Here is a 17913-nt window from a genome sequence, read left to right as displayed (position 1 = left end):
TTACATAAAAAGAACTTTCATGAATTTTATGCCAGTGTAAACCATAGGAAGCTCATGCCTTAAATAACATCAATGCTACAAATGAAAAGAAGAGAAGAAAAGAAAAGAAAATCACCTCCTTGATCTTCCAGCAAAACAATGAACTAACACGCCACCACCTGCTCTTTTAGCTTCATCGATGAAATCAAAGCACTCGTCAAAATGCTGCTCTAAATTTGTATCTGGGCTGTCAAGCACTAGTTCCTCCAATTACATGGCACACAATAAGATTCTAAAAAAAACAAAGCTGGTGTGCATGATTACATTCCTAACAACTCACATGATGCATCAGCATCTAAAATGCCTAATGGGACTGGTTCAACAAGTAAAATAAGCTATTTAACAAAAGAGAAAAAATATATACAGATAGCTCTTTCTACACCAAACATAATAACACAATATATATGGCATGCATAAATGCAAATGGGAATCAAATAGAATACTACAAACTCATGAACATGAAATACAAAAAAGACATCCAAGTGGTGAGCTAGCTTCACTCAGATCCTGTCCAATTACACTGCATTTAATGCTGAGGTGAAGGTTAATTTTTGTTATGCACAGTCATCAACATATTTTAATAAATTGCACCTTAACCAAGTGCCATCACCTTCAATTCTGAAAAGTATAAATTTTGTGAAAAATTAGCTTCTACTTACCTTGCCTATTGCTGTGAGAGAGAAGATGGAAAATGAAGAGAAAAAGGCATGGGAGGAGGAAGGTAGACGTCTTCTATGCATTTTATTATATATTTTTGAGGAAAAAATGTATCTAACAACATGGCTAAAGTAGCCACATGAATTTCGTTGGAATATATGTAAGATGAATTCCATTGGACTCTAAAAGGGCACCTTGCAGCTGGCTATGCAGACCAGCTCTTTGTATTCTTTAAATATTGTTAGCAATGCTGGATGGATCAGTAAAGAGGGGGGCAGAGAGGAAGAAGTGGAAGAGGACAAACGGAAGAAAGAGACATGGAAGAGCAGAAACACAAATGCAGCCGTGGAACAAGAAAACCATTTTATCTTTACTGGAGATGAACTGCCAATGGAAACAAGAAACAAAAGATCCACTCTTGCTGTATTTGTTTCGCACCGATTAGAAAAGATACAATGTCTCAGGCGGACCACACGTAAGGAAACAATGTCTAGATATTGAAATCTTCCAAGGGCCACTGTGGACTCCTTGTTCGTCCAAACAAGTCAAAGCCTATTGGACTCCTCTCGAACTGGCCCATCCGGTGGACGAATCGGATTGTCCGAATGGGGCCTCCTCTCGAACTGGCCCATCCGGTGGACCAATCGGATTGTCCGAATGGGGCCCACCTCGATGGTGGAGTTCAAAAATGTATATTATTATTATTATGCCCACCTCAATGGTGGAGTATTATTATTATTATTATTATGCCCACCTCGATGGTGGAGTTCAAATTATTATTATTATGCCCATCATCATCATTTAATAATGGTGGGCGTGGAGTGGGGGCCACACATGGGACCCACCATAGTGCATGTATTTCATCCATGCCACCCCTCTATTTGGCCAAATCATTTTAAGCTAGGAACCCAAAAATTTTGCCGATCCAGATCTCAGGTGGGCCGTGCCATGGGAAACAATAAGGGCAATGATATTTATTGTTAAAAGTTTCCTTAGACCTCTTCCCAGCCCACAGGGCTGTGGAGCCTATTTTAGGGTCCCACCTGGGGGATGTGTTGTCTACTCTACCATCCATCTTGGTAGGGGTGTGGGGCTTGGATTTAAGTGGGCCACATCATGAAAACAGAGTGGTTGACTGCCTGCCATTGAAAATCTTCCTAGGCTCACTGTAATATTTAATTGTTATTCGACCTGACTGAGAGGCCCGCCATGATTCCACCTTGATATATATGTTCTATCCAAACTGTACATCTGTTTTATTATCTCCTATATGTGTGTAGGCCCAAGTATGGGGCCGATTCTAGTCTCAAGTGGGCCATGCCACATAGACCTTTACATTTGTAGTGGGGTTTGTTGTTTGGGTCCCACTATGTATAAGATGTGCCAATTAAGGCCGATTATCACCTGATATATCTAATAACATGCTAGTTTACTTGGCCTGATAGGACATACTAATAACATGCTTAGTGTAATGATATCATGCCTATTTATATGACCATACGCATCATTTGTATACATGTTGTGGATGATGATGATTATAGCATACGCCTTTCGGCTTGATATACTTAGTAGACCCCATATGAGATAGGGTTGCCCCACATGATCGCACAGTACGTGCAGGTTGGTGCATGACTTAGATGGTATGACACATGCATTTCGCATCTTGTATGTCACAATCATATTACACCCTAGCGACATTAGGGTTGTGGCCTCCACGGCATATCGTTGATGACCGGATTGGATACCGAAAATATGTTCTTGCATTAGGGCAATATGAATGTCCTTGGGTGAAAGTCCCTAAACCTTTGTGGTACCACAAGGATGCTTTAACGTTTAGACCAAGTGGATAACATGAGCACCCGAATGCCAAATACTAGTAGGCCGCATCTCCCACTGTGTTGTGGTCTGTTGAAAAGGGGTGTGACCTTATTCGCCTGAGGGTAGGGGGCTGTAAGCTAGGTTGAGTTTGACTAGTTCGTAATTAGGTCCACTATCGACCAGCCAGGTGGGCATTGGCATACCACTGGCAAGGCAGATAGTGAGGTTTCTTCCACTCACTTGGTCATGAGCACGATGGGTCGGCAGTCTATGTTGAAGTGTACTAGGCCCCAGTGATGTTTCCAAATACGAACTGTACTGATATGTGCCACCAAAATCAAACGCCCCATTTATTCCAATGGCATACGGAATATGCGAGGATCGTATGCAATAAATAGAAAGAAGATAATGGAGAAAAAACCCAAAACCACAACCACACAAGAACACACGATATATGTGGTTCACCGCTTGGGCTACAACCACGGGCAATCCGGCAAAGAAAATTCACTATAGCAAGGAGAGAATACAAATAAACAAGGAACGGAGTACCTTCTTCAAGAATACAACAAAACCCCCTTGATTCCATGCAATGTTTTCAGTAGCGTGCGTAGCGTAGCGGTAGCGTACGCTACGTAGCGTAACATAGCATAGCAAAATCGCTACGTAGCGTAGTAGGTAGCGTATATCCCCTGTAGCGTGCACTACAGGGGTCGTAGTGTACGCTACGGCTTCGTAGCGTGTAGCGCAGGTAGCGTGCGCTACCTGTAATTTTGGGGAGAGCATCGTAAATGCCAAAAAATAAAATATAAAATATATAAAAATTGTAAGAAGGTGATTTCGGTACCTGCAGAAGCAGTACGCCTGATCGGAAGAAGAATTCGGTGGGCCTTGATCGACAACAGTTGAGTTTCGGTCTTCCGCAGGTACGAAAAAACCTCCCCTTTTTCTTTTTTTCTTCGAATGGATGAAAATTTTCAAAATCAACGAGAATTCCGGCGAATAATCTGCGATCTCTCGGGAATTTTGGTTCGATTCGAAGATTTGGGTTCGAAATGGAAACCCTCAGATTGGAATTTGGGTTCGAGATAGAAACAGGAAACCCTATTCCCCTTTCAAAAATGGCATCGAACCCTTTTTTTCAGGCGCGGATTAGCTACTGACAGGTTTAGTAGCTAGACTCGCTACTGAAGTGACGTCACCACGTTCCGTGAGCCCCACCATGATGTATGTTTTGTATCCACACCTTCCATCCATTTGTAGATATCATTTTAAGACAATATCCAAAGAATGAGTTAAAAACAAAGCTTCAGTGGACCCCAGCACAGAAAACAGTGGGGACAGTGACGCCCACCATTAAAAACTTCTGAAGGACACAAAAGTTTTAGATCAACTGATATTTGTATTTTCCCTTATTTCGTGTTTTTTGGAACATTTGAACAGGTTGGATTTCAAGTAAACATTATGGTGGGCCTTAGAATAGTTTCAACAGTGGGAATCACTTTCCCTACTGTTTTCAGTGGTGGGGTCCACTACAGCTCTTTATCTGCCTCATTCTTTGGTTCATGCCCTAAAATGATATCTCAAAATGGATGGACGATGTGGATACAACACATACATCATAATGGGGCCCACGGAACTTGGTGACATCACTTCAGTAGCCCACTCGCTACTCAACCTCTCAGTATCTAATCCGCGTTCTTTATTTGACGCTGCTCATGTTACAGTCGTGAGTCGCAACATCATGGGCCCCATTATGATGTAACGTATTTTATCTGCTCCGTCCATCTATTTTGGACACTCATTTTATGGAATGAGCTTAAAAAATGAGTTAGATCCACATTTCAGGTGGACCACACCACGGGAAACAATGTGATTGAACGTTTGCCATTAAAAAAAAATTTAAGGCCCATTGTTCCTTTCTTTTGAATTTTTTTCGATGTGGAGACAAAATAACTTGGTATTTTCAGTTTTTTCCTGATTTTTTCCCTTTTAAAATGCCGGTTACTGTCGGTTTTATGTTTTTTATACTTGTATTGTACTTAATGCTCTTAACTTTGAGATTTTTATTTTGAAGAATGTAACATTTATATATTTTGCTTTTTTCTTACTATTTAATATTTATCATATATATTTAAAATTAAAAAAATAGAAGTATTGTGTAGCTTACGCTACACGCTACACTATTTCGCTACACGCTACGGAGGGTTGTACGCTACGCAACACGCTACCGCTATTTAAAACACTGATTCCAAGCTTTAAAGAAAACCCCCCCACCATTGCAATGCTAGCAATAGATCTTCTCACCTTGGATACCTTGAGAAAAAAACCTTGGAGCACCTCTTGCAAAACCTTGGAGTCGTGAATCAAGCCTTCAAGAAGTAGGCCCCATTTCATGAAACCCTCTCAAGCAAGAAGAAAAAAAAACTCTCTCCAAAATTTGTAACTCTCACTTAACCACAATACAACTTACCCTTTAAGAAAACCCCTTTCATGAGGGAAGTGTCAAAAATACCCCTCCAATGGTCCACTAACAATTGGGCCTTGTTAGCATGTGAAACATTGGTCAAATGGGCTCAAGAAAAATGAATAAACCCATAGTGATTTTGGTGTCACTATTTTAACAATCTCCACCTTAATAGCAAAATCACTTGTTTGCCTTGCCAATACACCATCATTACCTTGCCTTGAAGCCAAAAGAAGTCAAGCTCCAATCCAACTTCTCCACTTGAACGGTCTTTATAAGCATGTCCACCACATTCTCCTTCACTTTGACTTTCAACAAACGAATTTGGCCATCTTCAATGAATTGACAAATAAAATGGCGTCAAATTGCAATGTACTTGCTTCTCTTGTGATTAACCGGATTCTTCGCCAAATAAATGGCGCTCATATTGTCATAAAACAAATCCATGGGTTTACAAACAAAACCACTCTCCCCCATAAATCCTTGAAGCCAAACCACCTCCTTACAAGCTTTCGTTGCTGCCATGTACTCGGCATCCATGGTCAATAATGCTACTGTTCCTTGAAGCTTTAACATCCAACTTATAGGATCATTTACAAAACGAAATATGTATCACATAGTCAATCTTCGCTTATCAAGATCACCAGCAAAATTTGCATCAACAAAACCATGCATCGCCTTTGCCTCTTTGCTATATGTAAGCACGTGGTTACTTGTGCCTCTAAAGTCTCAAGTATCAAAGTACCTATTTTGCCGGCTCCCAATGTGGTTTTCCCGAATTTGACATAAAATGACTAAGCACCCCAACCGCATAAGCTATGTTTGGCCCAGTACATACCATAGCAAACATTAAACTTCCAACCACACTTACATAAGGAACCCAAGCCATATATCATTTTTCCTCCTCCAACTTTGGACTTTGTTCAGAAGATAGCATGAAATGAGCCACCAATGGAGTCTTTACCTACTTTGCATTGCTCATCCCAAACTTGTCGAGCACCTTTTCAATGAACCTTCTTTGAGAAAGTGACAAGGTTCCACTTTGTCTATCACGTTCTACCTCCATTCCAAGGATTTGACATGCCGCCCCTAAATCCTTCATTTCAAATTTTCTACTTAATTAAGCCTTCAACTCATCAATCCTTATCTTTACATACAAAAAGCATATCATCAACATACAAAACCAAGATAAGAAAATTTCCATCACTAAAAAATTTGAACCGCAAGCAATGGCCATAATCACTTCTTTTATATTTAAGACTTCACCTAAAAGAGTCAAACTTTTTATACCATTGCATTGATGCTTGCCTGGGGTCATATAATGATTTATTCAACTTGCATCCGAGATTCCCCTTGCCCTTCACAATAAACCCTTCCAGTTGTCGCATGTAAACTTCTTAAGATCCCCATGCAAAAATGCCGTTTTCACATCCATTTGCTAAAGTTCCAAGTCTAGTAAAGCTACAAGTGGAAGAATAAACCGAATCAAAACAAGTTTCACAACTGGTGCAAAACTCTCTATACAATCACTAGCTTCCTTTTGTGCAAATCCCTTGGCAACTAGTCTTGCCTTGTATCTTTCAATTTTACCGCTTACGCTCTCCTTGATTTTATAGACCTACTTGCAACCAACCACCATACAACCCTTCGGCAATTCTACCAAAACCCATGTTTGATTTTATTTTTATTTTTTAGGTGCAAACATTTCTTCTTACATGGCCTTCTTCCAATTTTCTAAATCTTCAACCCGTATAGCTTCTTCAAAGGAACTTGGTTCTTGATCTTCAGTGATTAGAGCCCTTAATGTCATAGGATCCACATAATTTTTGAGATGTAGCAATTGACGGACTTCACGACATGGGCGGTCCATCATAGGTTATGCTTCTTCACCATCTTCTTCATTTTCTTCAATTCCTTCAATTTCATCTTGATCATCTTCTTGATCCATGGGATTCACAATATTTGGAACCGAACATTCCGGTGCATCTTCAAAACATTGAACATCATTTTGTTGCGGACCTTCTTTCTCCTCATTTTGACATTTTGAACCTCGTAAAAGTACATGAGACTCATCAAAATGAATATTCCGACTAACGATAATTTTCTTGCCTATCGGATCCCACAAACAATAAGCCTTTTGCTCATTTGCATAACCAACAAAAATGCACTTCTTGGATTTAGGTTCCAATTTGTTTCTTTGACAACTAAGAATTAAATTAAATGCACCACAACCAAATATCCTCAATTCGGAATAAGCACAAGGAGTTCCAAACCATACCTCTTGAGGTGTTTTTTTCCTCTAAAGCCATAGATGGTGATCGATTGACAAGATAGAAAGTCGTTGATACGGCTTCCACTCACATTTCTTCCTCAAGCCCCGCATTAGCCAACATGCTTCTAGCATGCTCCATTAGTGTACGATTCATTCTTTCAACCACGCCATTTTATTGAGTTAGAAACTGTAAAATGTCACCTGATTCCTTCATCCTTGCCAAACTTGAGGAATTCATTTAAAGTAAATTCCTTCCCATTATCCGTCCTAAGAATCTTGATGCAGTGCCATGTTTTCTTATCCACCTCGCCCTAAAATGCTTGAACACCATGAACACATCACTCTTGGACCTTAATGTTTTCACCCATATTTTCTTGAGAAATCATCAATGAATGAGACGAAGTATAGAGCAACACCATATGAAGCAGTCGGTGAAAGCCCCCACACATCTGTGTGTATGTAATCAACCACACCTTTGCTTGTGTGACTGCCTTTTGAGAACTTCCGCCTATGTTGTTTCCCTTAGAGACAATGTTCACAAAAATCCTTTTTGTCAAACTTCATCATGGGTATTAAATTTCTTTTCGCCAACACTTTTATACCTCTCTCACTCATGTGACCCAACCTCCTATGCCATAACCGCAATAGAAGTTCACTATTCTCCACAACCGCATTTACCATGTCATTTGTCACTATGCTTCCTAGCAGCATATACAAATTTCCAACCCCGGATGCCTTTCATTATGACACAAGCTCCTTTGGAGACTTTAAGTACTCCCGCTTGCCTTGTAAATTTACAACCGTCCGAATCTAATTCGGAGAGGGAGATCAAGCTTCTTTTAAATCCCGGTACATCCCTCACATTTTCAAGTCTGATAGTCATTCCATCAAACATCTTCAATGCAACAAAACCAACCCCAATCGTTGTGCTAGTTAAGTCATTTCCCATCGATACAATGCCACCTTCATGTGATTCATATGTGCTAAACCACAAACGATGAGGACACATATGATGAGTGGCACCACTATCAAGTATCCAATTTTGATAAAATGTCGGATTAGAACCTACCATCAACACCTCATCTTCAATCGACACCGATGTTGACACCTCTACTTGATTGGCTTCATTCTTGGATTCGTAAAGTTGTTTGTCATTGTTTGCATCGGATTTTTATATTTCCTTTTCCAACAATCTTTCTTCAAGTGACCGGTCTTGCCGCATACCCAACAAGCGCCTTTGTCACCCCTTGATGTTGATTGGCCCCGAGACTTGCTTCTTGAAGAATTCTTCAGTTTGCTACCGCAATCATTCGGCCTTCCTCTTGTCATAAGAGCTTCCGCTTCCGACCCACTTGAACTTTCTAAAGATGCTTTTTTTTCAAAGTTCATCGACAAGCAATGCACTACAAGTACAAACCGTATCCCAACCGAGTGAATCTTCCTTGGTACAACTCAATGATGTAACCAGATTATCATAAAATTCCGGTAACGTACGTAACAATGTCACCGCCTTGTCTTCCCCTTCCATTCTAACACCTATGCTTTTAAGTTGACAAATAATATTGTTGAATGTATTTAGATGGTCTGAAATATTTGTACCATCCTTCGTCCATAGGGAATATAATTTCCTCTTCAAGAAAATCCGGTTTGTGACGGACTTTGTTTGATACAAGCTTTCTAGCTTCTCCCATAAACTCGTCGTGGTCTTCTCGCCAATTATGTTGAATAACACATTATCTGTGAAAGACAAGTAGATAGTAGATAATGCCTTGAGATCCATCTCATCACAATCATCATCAGTCTTAGATTCCGGTTTCTTTGCCTTACCGAGCAATGCCTTATGTCACCCTTGTTGAACCAACAAATCTTGAACTTTTAATTTTCAAAGTTTAAAATTCTTTTGCCCATCAAATTTCTCCACCTCAAATCTACTGTTGGCTATCTCTTCCAATTTACTACACAAACCCAAAATCTCTGATATCACTTGAAGCGATTAAAACCACCGCCGACCACTTGATGCGACTTAAACCACCGCCCAAGAAACACACCACCAAAATCAAACGCCCCTTTGATTCTAATAGCACACGGAATATGCGAGGATCGTGTGCAATTAATAGAAAGAAGATAATGGAGAAAAAACCCAAAACCACAACCACACAAGAACACACGATGTACGTGGTTCACCGCTTGGGCTACAACCACGAGCAATTCGGCAAAGAAAATTCACTATAGCAATGAAAGAATACAAAGAAACAAAGAATGGAGTCCCTTCTTCAAGAATACAACAAAACCCCCTTGAATACCATGAGAAGAAAACCTTGGAGCACCTCTGGCAAAACCTTGGAGTCTTGAATCAAGCCTTCAAGGAAAAAAATCCCCTTTCTTCAAACCCTCTTGAGCAAGAAGAAAAACCATTCTCTCCAAAATTCGTAACTCTCACTCAAACCTAATACAACTTACCCTAAAAAAAAAACCCCTTTCATGAGGGAAATGTCAAAAATACCCCTCCAGGGGTCTACTAACAATTGGGCCTTGTTAGCATGTGAAACATGGGTCATATGGGCTCAAGAAAAGTGAATAAACCCAAAGTGATTTTGGTGTCACTATTTTAATACAGAAACTTCCAAAAATCTACACTACTCTATATGCCTCAACATTTTCTGGAATCCTCTACACCTCTACACGCTATATACATAGCCTCCATGTACAAGAAGAGCCAAAAATGGCCAAGACCCTGATTAAGCCTCCTACACATGTCCAGTCCCTAATAACATGCATTCAAAGTTTACACTGGCTGTTTGATCCTATAGTAAATGATATAGGCAGGACACGCACTTACAAGTCACATATACATGCAGTGGCACAAGGCTTAACCTTATGGCAGATGATATGGGTAGCAGAGGCACTCAAGACTTCTACATGGGCAGAAAACGCAATCCATGCACTCAAAATTTTACACCATTGATCCCATTGCTAAGTATATAGTTAGCGCATGCATTCACAACGTGTATACTAAAATAGAGGACATGGAAAACAATTTATACTCTTGAAAAATCATGATTGGAATCATACATGTCACTGAAATTAATTCTTACTGTTGAAATTTCAGACCCACTGTAGATTAGTCACTACCCAAATGTGATTGATAGAATGATCCAACCTATGTTTTGCTGAATTTGGACCATTGACTGTATGATCTATATTATCTCTCAAAAAAAAAAAAAAAAGGAAGACTGTATGATCCATATTGAAATATGTCAAACTACTAGCCTATCGAACTAAGCAAACCAAAAGTAGGAATTGGGCGAATTCAAAAAATGAACAAAATGAGCCTACCCTAAAGAATTGAAGAATTTCTGAAAAGTGTCAAATTGCAAACTACAAATTCAAAGGCGAGTTGACCATAATGTGACTCAGGTAACCATGCTTTAGTCTATCCCTTTTTATTGGCAGAGATGGTGCCTTTATTTTAATGCATTAGTTTTCTTCTTTAAATAAAATTTCATTTTATCATGGTCGTTGTCATAGCCTTGACCCAGATATTTGGAGTCAGATTTATCCTTAGTAAGTGAACCACATTATATCTCATCAAACAGGAAGGCATGTTGCCACTCTATCTTACTCGCAGGTATATATAACCAGAACTCTAGTAGTTCTTCAATACATGCCAACTATGAAAACATTGACGCTTAGCATAAAAACATGTTACAGAGAACATGGAAAAGCCTGTGTGGGGTGTGACCAGGAATCAGCAAGCACATATCCCCCACCATAAAATAATTGTGGGCAGAAATACTCATACTTCAAAATGGGCTTTTGAATATTCTCATTTGAAATGGTTGTTATTTTCCCATCATCTCTACATATTGAAGATATCTGCACCAAGTCTCCAAGTGCACTATGGGCATTGAACTTGCCCCAAAAGAAAATTAGTAGGACATGGCTACTAGAAATTTCAAAGCCAATACTCAGACTGCATAGAACACCAAAATTCCACTTAGCTTTGTTCGGGAAAAAAAAATCCATAATCAAACACGTTTCATTAAGCCATCCTATTTTTGCAGAATATCAAAATGTTACAACTTTTCGTAGTGTAGAATTGTTAATCGTAATTGTGTTCGCTGTTCCCAGATGACAAAGTTGAAGCTCTAAACTCAACATATAAACTTTTAGTTGCTGAAGAAAGAAAGAAAAAAAAAAAAAGATTCAAAGATGATACTTGCACATGCAAAGAAGCTACGAAATTTGATAGTGTGGTCTTGCCATTTTTATATAATATATGTGTGAAGTGCTTGTCCATATGAAAGAAGACACTATTGCTTGTAAGGCATTAATGCTAGAGGAAATGTTTGCCTCACCTTCAATTTTCTTGTATATGAAATCGTCTGGATATGCAGGCTCCAAAGATTTCGCCACTGTTAATATATGAGTAACATTCAACCCCTTCAAGGCATCCTTGTTATATGCAACCCCAACAGAACCTAGGAAGAGACCCTAAAACAAACATTCAATGATATTAAATGATTTTCTACAAACCAAACTATGCTATTAGAAGTTATGAAATCCACTTTTGTCAGTGAAAGAAAATCACAAGTCACTACATGTACACTCACTGTGTTTGGTATATAGAACTATCAAATTGGTCGAAATTTCCAGTAGATTGATCATCACAGATATTTATGCAAGAAATTCCCAAAAAAACCACTCATGAGAAAAAGAATGAAAGAAAGGAATCCCCCACAATTTATGTGGCACCATTTATAACAAGTTTCCATGTCAAACACATGTTAGCATGGATACATGCCCGGCACACATCACCACTATTGTCATGGAAAAACTCCCAGCTTGTCCTTTTCTGATAATCCAAATCAGGTAGGCTATGTACTTTGAACTGGTGTCGAACATGGAGGTGAGATGTCAGACATGACGACTCTAGAAACCCGGCACGTTGGAAAGTCCATGCATATATAATGGTACTGAGAAACATATGATTATAATTATCTTAATTAACTTATGCATAAGATAACTTCACCTCGTAACAATGTGCTAGCCGGTCCCAACCTCGATAAAGGAGAGTTGATGTCAAGTAGGCAGCCAGTTGTTGAACACTTCTGCCAATCAATATTAGAAAGCTGACCCCAAATAGCTGGGACAAGGCTATAATGATGACAATGATGACATGCATAAGTATAAGCTAAAATAAGGTTTTCCTAATATAAGTGTCAACCTCTATCCAACACAATGAAGATACTTTTTAGAAATAGGGAATTGTTTTACATAGGGAACTCCAAATTTTTTAGGAACCTGGTACCATTGAGAGATCCTACAGGTGAGAATGATGAAGCAGAGGACACTTCGTAAGTGAAAGGAAAAGTAGATTTTAGATGCGGATTTTACTTACCTCTTCAAGTTGGCATGGAATGTTATCTTCCTTAGCATATTTTGATGCATACAATGCCCGCAGAAATGTTGCTATTCTGTTTTTGTAAATCCCGTCCATTTGAGCCATTGCTTGTAGTGAGAAATTTATCTTCTGAGAGAAGGCATAGAACTGTTGGAAATAGCAACTTAGTAATAAATACTACAGACCTCCCTTGATTGAGTATCCCAAATTCCCAATACCAAGTTCATCAAAAGAGTGCAACAGACCTGCACAAAAATCTCAAACAATTAAAGCACAATTAAAAAGAGGAAAATCTGAACATGATTGGTCTTATCTACTTCCTGAGCTTCTTAAATCCATGCACACCTCTCCACATGCATGGATGCAGCCAAACATGCCAACATAGCACGTAAAGAAGACATCCAAGCCATGCATGATGCATCAAATGGGCCCTTTGTGGAGATGATCTGACCCAAAAAATCAGGCCAGTCAACTCATCAAGTGGTGACACATTTAGTTGAATCTTGACTGTTGCCCTTTTTTTTACTGCCTAGTATTTTTTGACAGATAAAACTTAAAAACTGCCCATTATTTACATGCATGTGTGACTCACCCTATGAGTTGGTGGCAATTTTTAGCCAGGTCTTTTAAATGGTGGGACCCACATGATAGACAGCTTTTATGTTCCACACCTACCAGATGGGCCCTCAGTAGAGGTGTCAAACAACCAATTTCCCTAAAAGCGAGCCGTTAGAGGATGGTGTATCAATATCTATCAAGAGACTTTCACTCCAACACTCCCACACGTGCAGGGTGGAACTCCGCATGGGATCATAATGGGCAAGGGTGGAGGGACACTCACACCATAAATAGGCCGGGCTTGCCCTCCATGAGAATACATTAACTGAGGCATATTTGCTGCTCCCAGGTGCTGCTCCCAGGATTCGAACACTTGACCTTCCACTCTGATACCATGTCAAACAACCAATTTCTCTAAAAGCTTGAGCCGTTAGAGGATGGTGTATCAATGTATATCAAGGGACTTTAACACTTCAACAAGAGGTGCATGTGGAAAGGTGTGCATGGAATTCAAAGACCAACTTCCATATCATACAGCAAGCATGCAACACAATTTGATAACATCTTTGAGAAAGCATGCATCTTTTTGTGGCTATGCATATTGCTTAAAAGGAAAACAACAAGAAAGGAACTACCCTCTATTCAAACCAACATCTGAGAAGGACCAAACAAGAAAAAGAACTAGCAACTTTCAAGAGCTAACCTCTCTTCATGAATTCACTTTTCAAATGAAAAAAAGAAGAAGAAGAAGAAGAAGAGGAAGATCAGGAAAGAAATTTGAGTTTTATGGCTATGATTTGGGAAGATTAGGAACTGAGTCTACACGAGGCATAAGGGGTCGTTTGGGCACCATGGATTTGGGGGGATTTGAGGGGATTTAAGGGGGTTTCAAATCCCCTGGTTGTTTGGCACCGTAAAGTAACTGGGGCAAATCCATGGTGAAAGCTTGGATTACATCTAAAATCTTTCCAAGAGTTGCATGTGTAACATATGTCACTAGACTATTAATCTATTGGACACATGGCCCACTAATGATATCCCAAAATAATTAGATTATCAATTGCATCACTATAATTACTTTAATACAATGATCAGCGCTGTCCAAACATTGTCTCTGTAAATCAACGGTTAAAAATCATTGGTTAGTCACTCGGACGTGATCTTGTGCTTGTGGTCCATCCGAGACTTGGAATTTCATCATTTTCGAGAAAAGTATATATTTCAGCGGGCTTATTATAACCATTGTATCAAACATTACATATGCTCACTAATTAGAGATATTAAAGTTTATTTAGTAATTAAATTCAAACTCCTGTGAATATACTATGCATAGCTACTTTTGGTTTAAAGTTTATTCTGAATCCGGGGTGCCAAACACAATAAGAGGATTTCAAATCCTGGGGGTTTCAAATCCGGGGGGTTCGGAATCTAGGCTCCCAAACGGGCCCTAAAAGTATGCAGTTTGGAAAAGAGGGAAGGTGGGAAACTAAAAATTCCAAAGTGACATCACATATTGGAATATCAAATGATTCATTTAGAAAATATATAAAGACTTTTCAAATTTATAGATTTTGAATAAATTTGTAGAATTATTCTTGTGAACAAAAGAACAGCAAATATATCATAGACATGGAAAAAATATGATGGAAGAAATCTCTAGGGTCCTTATGAAAATGCCCATAAATTGTGAACAGGAGCATACATTAATTCAGGGGCATTTTCACACTGGGCTCAAGTGGAGTTGCTTGTGGGATGCAGGGGCACACTCGGGGTGAGTGCGGCCCATGGAGGAGGTCTCATGTTCGAGACTCCTCACCAGAGGTGATTAATGCGCATTTCACACCAACATAAATGTTTCAAGGAATTCAATATAAGGGACTTTGTGATGATCTGAATCAAGCCAGAGCGGTACCCTCAGGGAGCCATTCGAAAATTACACGTGTATAGTGCGGGACCCTTCAAAATTATAAAATGAAACGGTCTCAATGCGTATGAAGTAGATTTTCCACCTTCTATGGGAATTAGTTCAACATTCAACGTAGAGGATCTAGTTACTTTTCAGGGGACCACTGATACTTTGTCCGGCCCTTCGCCTACCCGTCCTGATTCTCCAGATTTATCCCTTGATCCATGGCCCCCTCCCGACCCGTTTTTCCAGCCTCTACGTCCCATACCTACTCGTCCCGACCTATTTTCCCTGCCTCCACCTCCCATACCTACTCTTCCCGACCTTTCTTCCCAGCCTCAACCTCTCATACCTAACCTTCACACACCCAGAGAGGAAATAGAAGATATCTGAACCATCAGATAGTTTCAACGTTGAACGGCAGGTTTCAGAAGTACCTGGTTAAATGGAAGTCATGCCCAATTTCAGACAGCACGTGGCTCACCGCGAAGGAGCTTCAGAGACTTGATCCTGACATCCTAGAGTGGTTCAGGAGTTTTATTTCGTCAGTAACGAAATCTTCGTAGCCAAGGAGAATTGACGGGGACATCTCGGGCACGCACGCCACCCCACCCACGCATATATGCACGGAGTAGGAAGACCCCACCATCGATCTAGCTCAATGACGACGTCCAGGGAGCGCTTCTAACCTAGAAGACAACTTTTTGTTCAAAAAAGTGGGTCCGATAGTCAAGAAAAGCCCATCATGGGATCTCATGATCGTGGCCCACTCGTCGGATTGATTTCATATTTTAGGTTTTGCTTATTGTTATTATTTAGAACATCATGAATGTTTTAGATTTCTTTGTTTGGTCTTTATTTTAGTTTACTTCATTGTCAGGTAATAGGTTGCGCACATGGTACGAGTTTTTGGGGTATAGGTTTTTTCCTATAAATATGCGCCCCTTGTAGTTCTTTTCATTGATTGAAAATTAATAAAAATTCTGCATTTTCCTACTCTTTGAGTTGTGAAGCCTAATTAGGTGTGAAGCCCTCCCTTCATCGAAGGGTTAACTACCGTGGTGCGTAGCCACATCTATCCCAATTCGCATCCATGCATCGCCATCTCTACTACCCATCTTCTATCATCCCTTCTTCTCATCTCACCCCATCATCTACACTTCGAATCAATCATTTCTTGCAGCAATTCTCCTCCCCACAGCAGAATTTCAGAATCTGGCCCTACAGGAGGGCTGAAACTTCGGCAGAGCACCACGCAGAAACTGTACATCGGATCGAGTTGAGATTTGGAGGTTTTGGAGTCCAAGCCTGACCGACCAGGGCCAAGGTGGCCTTTTTTCTGAATAATGGGCCCCACACACGTGCGGCCGGGATCACACGCACGTGCGTCTGGGCCATTGTTGTTGTCCACGCTTACGGTACTTCTCTGGTTCGTCTCTCTCCTCTCTTTCACTCCACTTTCAACCAAAATCCCTAAACCTAACCCTAAATTACTTAAATCTCCAATTTTATGCCCCTTTTCTTACCCTAGGGTTCCCCGAATTGGAATTTCTAAATTCCTTGGATTAGAGACTGATTACTATGCATGTGTAGATGATTATTTCTTATCTTTGAGTATCGTTTGGTTCATAATTTTTATTGATCCAACCCTATCATGTGTAGGCCTGGACCCGCATAGATTCCCCTTAATTGAATGTTTGGACTTTTATTTGGGATGTGGAATTTGTGTTATTGTTTCTGAACTAACATGATTTTAAGCCTGAAATCTCACACATCATGGGATGCCGGGACGGTGGGCGGCCCATGTGATTTGGGGCCCACGAAGGAGGTTCGGCCGAGGTCTTAAAACCCATGAGATGTGGGGCCTGGGCTATGAGATAAAGGGATTCATTCGTCATACTCTAACAGTTCAAGCTTTTAGATCAACTGGTTAATTATCCTGCATTAAATTGGTATCAGAGCGGGAGGTCTCGAGTTCGAGACTCCTCACCGAGGGTGATTAATGCAGGGGCATTTTCACACTGGGCCCGAGTGGGGTTGCTTGTGGGATGCAGGGGCAAACTCGGGGTGGGTGTTGCCCACGGAGGAGGTCTCGTGTTCGAGACTCCTGACTAGGGGTGATTAATACGCATTTCACATCAGGCTCGAGTGGGGTAGCCCGTGGGAAGCGGGGACACGCTTGGGGTAGGCAGCCCATATGATTTGGGGCCTACGAAGAGGGTTCGGCCGAGGTCCTAAAATCCATGAGATGCGAGGCCTGGGCTATGAGATAAAAGGATTAATTCGCCATACTCTAAAAGTTTGAGCTTTTAGAGCAACTAGTAATTGTCCTGCATCAAATTAGCATCAGAGCGGGAGGTCTCGGGTTCTATACTCTTCACCAGGGGTCATTAATGCAAGGGCATTTTCACACTGGGCTCAAGTGGGGTCGCTTGTGGGATGCAGGGGCACACTCGAGGTGGGTGCGGCCCACGAAGGAGGTCTCGTGTTCGAGACTCCTCACCAGGGGTGATTAATGTGCATTTCACACCGGGCTCGAGTGGGGTAGCCCATGGGATTGCGGGGACACACTCGGGGTGGGCAGCCCATGTGATTTGGGGCCTACGAAGGGGGTTCGGCCGAGGTTCTAAAACCCATGAGATGTGGAGCCTGGGCTATGAGATAAAGGGATTAATTCACCATACTCTAACAGTTCGAGCTTTTAGAGCAACTGTTAATTGTCCTGCATCATACACCCACTGCCCAAATGGGAATTGAATGATTACAGCTCAGAGATGTTTTATCATTCAATTGTC

At 40.6% G+C, this 17913-nt stretch overlaps 1 protein-coding gene across 8 annotated transcripts in view; it reads right to left on the bottom strand.

Annotated features, from left to right (window-relative positions):
• Positions 1 to 17913, bottom strand: part of LOC131230405 (dual specificity protein phosphatase 1-like) — a 58574-nt gene that overhangs the window by 39231 nt on the left and 1430 nt on the right. For 7 of the 8 annotated variants that reach the window (XR_009164017.1, XR_009164015.1, XR_009164013.1 and 4 more), the window contains exons 2-4: positions 12652 to 12899; positions 11609 to 11744; positions 116 to 236 (exon numbers count right to left, since the gene is read on the bottom strand). Coding sequence is in view for 3 of the 8 variants with exons in the window: in XM_058226311.1 (XP_058082294.1) it covers positions 116 to 236; positions 11609 to 11744; positions 12652 to 12759 (365 nt within the window). In the remaining 5 variants the exon portion in view is untranslated. Of the gene's footprint in view, positions 1 to 115; positions 237 to 11608; positions 11745 to 12651; positions 12900 to 14290; positions 14310 to 17913 lie in introns of those variants that run through there. The other variant, XR_009164016.1, reaches the window with a different exon arrangement.

Source organism: Magnolia sinica, chromosome 17 (genome assembly GCF_029962835.1).
Source record: "Magnolia sinica isolate HGM2019 chromosome 17, MsV1, whole genome shotgun sequence".
Lineage (NCBI taxonomy): Eukaryota > Viridiplantae > Streptophyta > Magnoliopsida > Magnoliales > Magnoliaceae > Magnolia > Magnolia sinica.
This window is presented reverse-complemented; position numbering and strand designations above follow the sequence as displayed.